The sequence below is a fragment of the Tasmannia lanceolata genome, unplaced genomic scaffold, assembly GCF_043159265.1.
Source record: "Tasmannia lanceolata isolate RefF3 unplaced genomic scaffold, GAP_Taslan_0.1 ptg000016l, whole genome shotgun sequence".
NCBI lineage: Eukaryota > Viridiplantae > Streptophyta > Magnoliopsida > Canellales > Winteraceae > Tasmannia > Tasmannia lanceolata.
This window is the reverse complement of record NW_027518693.1, coordinates 10,877,328-10,887,221: the sequence shown is the minus strand read 5'-3', so window position 1 is coordinate 10,887,221 and position 9,894 is coordinate 10,877,328. Positions and strand designations below refer to the sequence as shown.

The 9,894-nt window shown below is 38.8% G+C and overlaps 1 protein-coding gene and 1 pseudogene across 1 annotated transcript; both read right to left on the bottom strand.

Moving 5' to 3' along the window:
- Window positions 1–3,405: 3,405 nt before the first annotated feature.
- LOC143847882 (uncharacterized) lies at window positions 3,406–4,044 on the bottom strand. Its single transcript, XM_077356672.1, has one exon. It carries the CDS (start codon window positions 4,042–4,044, stop codon window positions 3,406–3,408), a length of 639 nt encoding a protein of 212 aa, XP_077212787.1.
- On the bottom strand, window positions 3,638–6,843 carry LOC143849148 (purine permease 1 pseudogene; annotated as a pseudogene).
- Between the last annotated feature and the right edge of the window lie 3,051 nt (window positions 6,844–9,894).

Here is a 9,894-nt window from a genome sequence, read left to right as displayed (position 1 = left end):
CGGGTTAAAAAAAAAAAAAAAAAAAAGGTAATCTTATAAGAGATCTAGAAATGATAGTTCGAGGTCCATGATTTGCAAAAAAAAGTGTGCAGTGCTATCTGTTGGGGTTCCACGCAAAAGCAAATAGTCCCACATCGGTAAAGTGATGAGGATGGGGTGGGTTATAAGGGAATGGGCACCCTCGCTCTAAAAGCTACCTTTTAGGGGTGAGTTCTACCCGTTTTGATTCCCTACACTATCATTACTTATTTATGGTTAGATCAAGTAGAATTATTTGAAACCAGCTGACAATTCAGATAATGGTGTTGAAATACGCTGGCAACGTTAATGAATGAGCATAATGAGATGATTGAAGATAATGACCTCTGCAGGTAAAATTACTGATGTAGATGATTTGATCTTACATATTGGTTACTCTGTTCATGCATGCTCCAAAAAAAATATTTGATATATTCCAAGAGAGAAGGATATGTTTTATGTTCTTGGGTGACTAATCTACTTTTGACGTAAAGGAATTTGGAAATATGAAGATCATAATATTCAATGAAGGGGTACACAATTTGAGTTGTACAATGTATGTCACAAAGAATCTAGTGTCTCTTGCCCGGTTAGACTCCATCGGTTGTAAGTATTTAGCTGGAAGTACATTTATAAAAATCACGTGTGGATATATATATATATATATTGTATCGTTTGGTGAGAACTACAGTCGATTATTGAAAATAGAGAAACGTGGGCACACACAAGGTTTCTTATGCAAAGACGAGTAATCTGAGTGCAGATGATGGTAAGGTGGTGACAATTTCTAGTAGTAGGGAAGACGAGCCGAGAGTTACTCCGAACAAGCTACAGATGTACGCCGTTGAATGAGTTTGTTGGAATCAAGACCGACATTAATTTGTATAGCTGGTGATGATATACGGTCGATGGATATTTGCAGTGCTCGCAAAAGGGTGAAGAAGCCAACAAAAACTATTTAGAGTGGCTAAGAAACAAGCCATGGTGGAAATTATTGGAATTTGTTAACTAACCAACTTCTTAAGCTTTTGGAGAAAGGCGTTATTTATTTCTTATACTTTAACACTGCCCCGCACGTGTGGCCCACTTGGCAAACACGTGGCACATGTGGTCCCACTTTGGGTTGATCATCGCATGTGGATTTTTGCTATCCGGGAGGGTTTGAACTCGAGACCTTTGGCTTTGATACCATGTTAACTAACCAACTTCTCCCTTTTGGAGAAAGGCGTTATTTATCTTTTATACTTTCATGCAATTTAATTTTCTAATGGGATTAAGAAAGAGAGATAATTGCTTTGGTTGGTTTCTAAAATCAAGGGATTTGTTTTTAAGTTTCTTTGTTAGTAGAGGAGATAAAGAAATTGAAAGAGAGTAAAAGAAATGAGGTTTTAGTGTGGAAAAGAGAAGAGAATATCCCATCGTACTCTTGTGCTCTGTTGCTTATAGCTAAAGATGACCTCTCCGTAAATGTAGGCAACCTGGTCGTAAAACTCGGATCATCCTTGTGTGACTTGTGATCTTTTACTATATTTAGGGACTTGCTAGGCAACTTCGGAGAAAGACATTTTGCAGCTGGCTTTTGCATGTGAGTTGGAAGTCCAAATTGGGTGTCGACCTGGAAATGCCTTATTAAATGTCTAAATCCATGAGAAGTGAGAAGTACCCTCAAAGTGGACAGTTAGAAGCTATAGAGAAGCTGGAAATTGTAAGTCCAAATTGGGTGTCTACCTGGACATCTTTCATGACTAATCATAATTTGCTGATTTTGGCATAGGGAAGTGATATATTCACCCTTTTTTTTTTTATAACTTGGGAGAGCCCCTCTCGTGTATTTATGACAATTCTTACACCACAGGGGCCTGTCCCAAGTAAAAAAAAAGTGGCAAATATATCATTTACCTTTGGGATATTGTGCTCTAAATTACTACTAGGTTTGTGCGTACAAAATCAGAAAGACGCTTCCATATTTGGATTGTTAACGGGTCACCGCAGAGGGCTGTTTTGAGCCGTAAAGTCATAACACTTAGGCCATGTTTGACAACCATGAAAAATTTAATTTCTCAAGTGGTGAGAGAGGGCTGGAACGGTTTAGAGAAGGAGAGAGATTTGTAAGTGCAGGAATGACTAGATGAAGAAGCGGCTAAAAAGTTAAAACTTCACTCACATGTTGAGTGGAGACCTCTATTAATTTATTCCCCCTCAAATCACTCCTCCATAATAGCATGTATTATTCCGTGCCCTACGTCTTTCTCACAACTTGTGAAACTAAATTTATCATGAAAAAAACAGGGAGATAATTTTTTCGACTCCGGTAGGATAATGCGCCCTTTTAATGTGAATAGTAGCAGACTTTAAGGGGGTGTATTATCCTACAGGGGGCGAAAAAATCATAGCCTAAAAAATAGTCGTCAAACTCTTCCACGCCGTGAGTGTACTAATTTCCTGATAGAGACAAAGTTCTAGATCATCACAACCCAAAGTACTGGATGTTGCTCCAATCGAATAGAGGATACATGCAAAGATGAAAGTAGGTCTGTGGGCCTATTACGATAAGGAAAACAATGATAGTTCAATTTTTTTTGGGTATTGATAAAATCGCACCCTTAAATGTGAATTGACGTTAAAAGCCGTAAGGGCCAGTTTGGATACCTCATGCATTTGTATTTTGATTTGGATTTGAGTTTTGGATACAAAACATATCAATCATCTTCATGATCATGTTTTAAGAGAGAGAGAAAGAGAGAGGAGGGAGGGAGGGAGGGATGTCTCGCTGCTGCCGAAGCAACGTCGAGGAGCAGCGATGGTGAAGGAAGTTGCCACAAAAAATGATCTCCAAATAATGTCTCGCAGAACATATTTGAAAATCGAAATTTTTTGCACTGTTGTAGCTGATTTGGAAATCTAAGTATCTGATCCAGTTCAAAATATCAACTAAATCCAAATTTAAATCTTGTTGGTATCCAAACGTGGCCTAAAAGTCTGCCACATACTCTCCTTTAAATGTGTGCGAATTATCTACAGGGGATGCGAATTTATCATCCCCCTTTTTTTTTACTCTATGACTCAAAATCCCAAATCTTTTAATCAGACTAATCAATGACACTTTATATGCTGCGTGAGCTTCAAGTTTAGCATTTTTGAATAAGTACAGTGGGCCCACATCATAGGATGATCCGTACCGTTCATTTGCTGTGTCACAATGTAAATAAGCTGAACCCACTAAATCATCTTCACACAACGATCATAAGCCTTCGATCTCTAAAAGTATCTGTAATATGCGGTCTCTTTTTTTTTTTTTTGAAATGGTAAAATTATATATTGAAGGAAGAGAAACCGAGATGGTTCTCAATGATTACATTAAAAGATAAAACACCAAAATAAAATGACTCAAGGCGGAAAATAGTCGAACCATTCCAGACCCAACCTAGGCACACCCGATCTAGCTAGAGCATCTGCTTCACCATTAGCAGATCTCCTTACATTATTAAAAGCTATAGAAGATCCGAAGGTTAAGTCTGAGATCTCATCAAAGAAGGAGAGAAACCTCCAAGGAGGGTCAACCTTTCCCGAAAGCCAACTGATCACATTTAAGGAATCCCCTTCTACAACTACCTTATTATAGGACTCTTTATTCAGATGCTTGATGCCATGGAAAGCCGCCCTAACCTCCGCTTCACTAGAATCACATATTCCAATAGGACCAGAATAGGCCCACATGACCAAACCAGAAGAACCTCTGCATAGACCCCCAACACCTGAAGGACCCGGATTGCCTAAACAAGAACCATCAAAATTTAGTTTAATAAAATCATTAGGAGGGGCTTCCCACTTTTGAACAATCATGGATCTTCTCTTCCTATCATTGCACACTATCCGCCAACCCTCCCAGAGATCAAAAGCCGATACAAATCTAAACAAAGGAGTACTTCTAGCCCACAATATGGAGACCGCAATAATTTTGATGTAAAGTCTATACGGAGATTTAGCCACCCCATCAAACACCCTAGAATTCCTTTCTTTCCACATAACCCACCAAGAGGCCAAAAGACAAATCTTCCATAAAACCTTCCCTTTCTTCTTCCAAGGGTTCGACTCCCAACTCTTAATCACCTCGGGGATATATTTCAAAAAAACCCAGCATATTCCAAACCGCAATAGAATAAGGCCCCAAACCTCTCTAGTTACCCTGCAGTGGATAAAAAGATGATCTATAGACTCTCCATCTTCCAAACATAAGGGACAATGGTCCACTAACCACATCCCTCTTTTTCTAAGAAAATCCATAGTTTGAATGTGACCACGACTCACTGCCCAACCAAAAAAGGAAACCCTAGGAGGGCACTGAAATGACCATACCTTGGCTGAAATAGAAGGTAAACCACATGGCACAAGTTGAAAGTAAAAAGATTTAACTGAAAAGAAACCCGATGGATTCCAGATTCAGATTCTTCTATCAGACCCAAACCTCTTGATATAACACCCTTCATTCAACTTTCGCAATTGAGCAATAGAAGCCAACTCTCTAACAAAGAAATTTCTTCTGAAACTCGGATTCCAGATCACCCCAAGCTCAGACCGATCAAAACAATCGGCAACCAACGCATTCTTTTGAGAAGCAACCAGAAATAGACCTGGAAAGAGCTCCTTAAGCGGCTCAACCGAGCACCACGGGTCCAACCAAAATCTGATACGATCACCCAAATAAACTTTAAACCGAATACCTTTCTCAAACTCATGACTCAACCTTTGAATATCTCTCCAAATTGTCAACTTTTTATTTTTCAAAACACAGGCAGATTGCCAGTTCCCATTCAGAAAACCATACTTGCTCCCAACCACCTTAACCCACAAAGAAGATTGCTCCACTCCAAAACGCCAAAGCCATTTACCTAAGAGAGCATGATTAAATTTTTTTACTCTTCTAATACCCAAACCTCCACACTTGATCGGAAGACAAACCGATTCGCACTTCACCAGAGGGATGCCTTTCTTTTTATCAGAGCCTCCCCAAAGAAACCTACGTTGGATTTGCTCAATTCTCAACGCCACACTCACAGGACATTTAAACAAAGAAAGAAAATATACAGGAATATTAGCCAACACTGCCTTAACCAAAGTCAACCTTCTTCCTTTAGATACTAAATTTCTTTTCCAAGTTTCCAGTCTTCTCTCAATTCTTTGTATTATAGGATCCCATAAAGATTTATGTGGTCTACCAACCCCCAAGGGAAGACCTAAGTAAGAAGAGGGCAGGGAATGATTTACATGGTACAGCCTATGGAGATGATTGACATGGTACAGCCTATTTATGTTGTAGGCAAACTAATGAACGATTTGCATCATCATACGAAGTGGAACCCTTCATAGAACTTGAAAAAAATAAGGCAAATCTCATCAATCAAATACTCCCCAAAAAATCTGAGTGATATGGTGCAAGCCCATATAGTACAATATTTTTCCAAAAGTACTGTACCCCGTACACCATAGGATGATCCAAACCATCAATTTGATGGACCACAACATACACACCTTGCGTCCCAAAAATCATTTCCATAGAATGATTCAAACCCTTAGATCTATAGAGGTTTCCATCATATGCAGTTCCTTGAATAGATCGTATGGCTAGGATCATCGATCATCCTATGGAAATAATTTTTGTGGCACAACTTACTTACGCTGTGGCCCATCAAATGGACGGTTTGGATCATCCTATGGTGTAAGCCGTACAGTTTTTTTTCAAAAATACTTGACCATACCAGCTTACACCATATAAAATCTCCATTGATGTACTATCGAAATGAGAAATTTGAGAGATATTTTTTTGTCACATTGCAGATGGTAGTGGCCCTTTAACCAATGGGATGATTAGTTCCATGTGCCCAATCTAGCTGTTCTTGTCCTTTCTAGAGAGAGAGAGAGAGAGAGAGAGAGAGAGAGAGATTCATACCTGAAAATCGTTATCTACCAACATCCCCAAAGTGCAAAAAGCTGTAGCAAAGAAAGACAACACCATCTGCATCTCCATTACCAAACTATACGTTATTTCCTGCTTTGCTTTAATATACGTAAGCTCCACCAAAGGAAACACTAGACCATACAAAGCAGCTGCACCAATAGTCATAAAAAACCCACACCAATACTTAAAATTCGTTTCATTTTTAGGTCTATCCCCATTCGTATGTAATCCAAGAATAATCGCTCCAACGGTTAATAAAACAACCGAATTTATCGAATAAGGACTGAATTTGTGCTTAACAATAACCAAAGCGAAAACCGCAGTAAAGGCTAAGTGGCTTGAGATGAGAAGAGCTGATGTAGAAACAGGAAGATAAGAAACACCAAAGGCGTATAAGTAATCATCCATACCAGTGAGAATTCCTAACACAAAGCAGGCTACGAAGAGACGAGGTGTAATGAAGAAGATCTTTGCGGCGTTACCATCTTTTAATCGACGGTTGTGATAACAGATTAAGAGAGGGATAAGCATAATTGGCCATCCACCTGTTTCGAGCCAGCTTGATAGCCATTTTCTTTTTCCACCACGTAAGAAGTATAGACGGAGGAGTAAGGGGCCACCAATGCTACCTATGGAAAAAATGATAGAATTTATCACTAGAAAGGCTGTTTTTGTGGCTTTGGTGAAGCCCTCTTTGTTGGGTTCTTGGGTTTGGGATGTTTCCATATCTTTCTCTATGTCTAGAGGGATGGGAGGAGGTGAGATTTGGTTGGTGTTAGACATGGAGAGAGGCAAACAAATTTAGAGAGAAGGGGTTTTTTGGTGGACTGAGAAAGTTAATGAGACTGAGTTTTGAGTTGAATGGTAGTTCAGTTGGGGAGTGCAGAAGAAACTGAATGGTAGTTCTGTTGGGTTTTCTCGTGTTTCTTGTGTTTGGATTCTAAGTCTTTTCTTAAATTAGTACTGCCATTGAAGCTAGCTTTGGCCAGTCTACAATTGCGACAAAATTATAAAGATATCTTCGTAAGATTGATTCGTGTGAGGGGCCTGAGGGCACTGATTTCGTGTCCTCTTTGCTTCAATTTTCTGAAGGAAAAATTGCCAATGGGGGACATCAAAAAACGAGAATTGCCATCCGGGGACACACTTGTGAAAAATTATTAAAGAGGGTTGATAATCCCTTTTTGAGAGTTTGATAACCCCATTTAGAGGGTTGATAAGCCCCTTTTTAGAGACTTGATAACCCACATTTCGTCCCTCTCTAACAATTTTTCAAAAGTGTCCCCCCTTGGCAATTCTCTCATTTTGATATCGTCCATTGGCAATTTTCCGTGGGACCCATTGCAATTATAGTAATTAATTAATGGCAACTGATATATTCGTCCCCTCTTTTTTCCCTTGTCCATCACCCTATACTGTATTTATGACTACCCTTTTACACTACAAACGGGTGGCCCAAGAAAGAAAAAGGGGCGAATATATTATTTCCCTTATAGTGTCGAATAACTCGAAACTCAAGTCTTATAAAAAAAAAAATGATTTGACCAGTCAACAACTCGGAAGGACTGAAAGTAACCCAACCCGGTTCATGTTTTTCTTTGCGTTCCGTCTTTAAACTTCAACCTTACATTTAGTAAACTCACACGACATTCAAACTGCTCACACGTTTTTAGTTCAAATTCTTTTGTGATCACGGACAGGTATTTGAGGAGGATGGGATGATTGGCGCACGTAAAGAAGAGGATGGACTCTACGTCTCTACCTATTGCAACTTCCAAATAAGGATTTTGCTAGGGCATTCTTTAGGGTGCACAGGGGACTCCTTAAGGTCAAGGTGCATTGAAAATGATATTTTACAATCATTTTACACATTTTTGGATCTTTGAAGTTTGAACACCCTTCTTTTGCATGAAAATAACTTATCAAATTTATAGTAACTAAGTAGTTACATGTTAATTTAATATTAATTTGATAACTGAGGACAAACTTTAGACACTAATCACAATTACAACTCTTAGGAAACGTCAAGCGTTTGCAGAATTTTTCTATTCAAATATATCACATTTAGTTCTTTAACATTTAAGAGACTTGAGTCAAAGTAATTTTTACATGAAACACCGTATAGTGTCATATGATCCTTAGGCCTCCTCCACTTCTCATCGGGTCACTCTTCCACAACTTACAGACTTCTTGGGGGAGTAGAGAGCCATCTATATATGCCGGAATTGCTGCTTATGTGAAAGCTCTTGCAATCTTTTATAAGTGGGAGGAGTTGAAATTTGTAGAGAAAAGAAGAGAGAACCCCCAAAATTTGTAGGGGCATTGTTGTGTTATTTAACTTATTTTCATAAAGCTTTACAGCCCTAATCACATGCTTATATAATAATATATGTTTCATAAGTCATAACTTCCCACACTGTCGTAGTCAAGACATGGCCAACAATCCGAGTAGAAGTATCTAATTTATGAGTTGAAATGCCGGTCCCATTTGTGTGTGTCTGTGTGTGTGGTGTCTTTGTTAGATGTAACTAACTTTGTATCTCTTTCTAACTGTAATAGAGATCTTTATATGAATAACAGGCTTTATCAGCAGCTATCTACTGGTTGAACTTACAGGTGGCAGCAAATCATTGATCGATTGACGGGTCCTGCTATGCTTCAATTTCCATTCTTCATTTTGATCCTCCTGTTGCTCAACAGAAGTATGGGTTGAGGTCTACATTGTTGGTGGTCTGTTAATGGTTTCTCTGAGCATCAAAACTCCCATCCAGCTCATCATTGGGAGGTAATAAGCTACTTAAACAATCAGTCTTTACTTCCTCATTCATTGGCTATGATCTCACCTCAGAAAGAACTGATCCTTGTTTGAAAGGTGGATCAAAACTTATGTATAGTACTTGTTCATTCATATTGAAATAATAGAGTTACATGTTTAATTTGAGGTTAATTCAGCCATTTTGTTGTTATAGTAAACATTTTTTTTGGGACTTGAGCCATCTCTGTATCGGTACAATGCAAATAGCAACCGGAAACAATCCAAGAAGGAAGACCAATTATGTGTCTTTAAAATTTATACATGTATGTAGCTTTCTGGACAGAAATTGCATGTGAATCTGTGGGTGGCCATGTTTGTACCATTCAAGATTTTATACAGAATGAAGTTATTCAGGAGCATATTCTGAGTCAGTGGTGGATTGATACCGTGGCTCTTTGAACTTCTTTGGATTAGTTCTGCTATGCATTGTCCTCTGTAGCGAGCCAGCACCCACCATTGTTGCATTGATATGGACACGGTATCTGGTCTGACATGGGTTCTCTCGTAACACTTCAACTCCCGTCCAAACATACAATAAGGGGCCGTTTGGATACATGGATTTTACAATCATAGATTATAAAATTATGTGGTTCTTGGGGAAGAGTAAACGTTGGGACCATTCACTAATTTATTGGTCCCCAACATAGATAGGCTGGGCCCTGGAAGTCTTTTCCATCAGAAAGTTATGAAGAACATGTAGGCTAGAGTGGGCCCACTTTGAATTACTTTTCCAACAGAACAATGATACAAAAATCTTCACAGTTGCAGGGACAGGATTGTCTAATGCAGGAGAGTTTTAGTCATGACCCATCCATTGTAAGGAACTAGGGATCGGCGTTTTCAATTTTGAGAACCGATTGTGAGTCCAAAACTGATAATTGTAGAAGTGCAACTCGGGTCAATTTTTGAGAATTTGGATTAAGTTTATACCATTTAATAGGGCCGGGTTCTGCTTGATTCCAATTATTTTTTAGCAAAAGCTCAACCTGACCCGACTTAAGTTAATTGGACTCAATTATGTTTAATGTCAATGTTGTCCTTAACAGCCCTCCTAATATTGACAACTGTACCCTTAAAACGATGCAAGTCTTAAAAGGGATTTGTG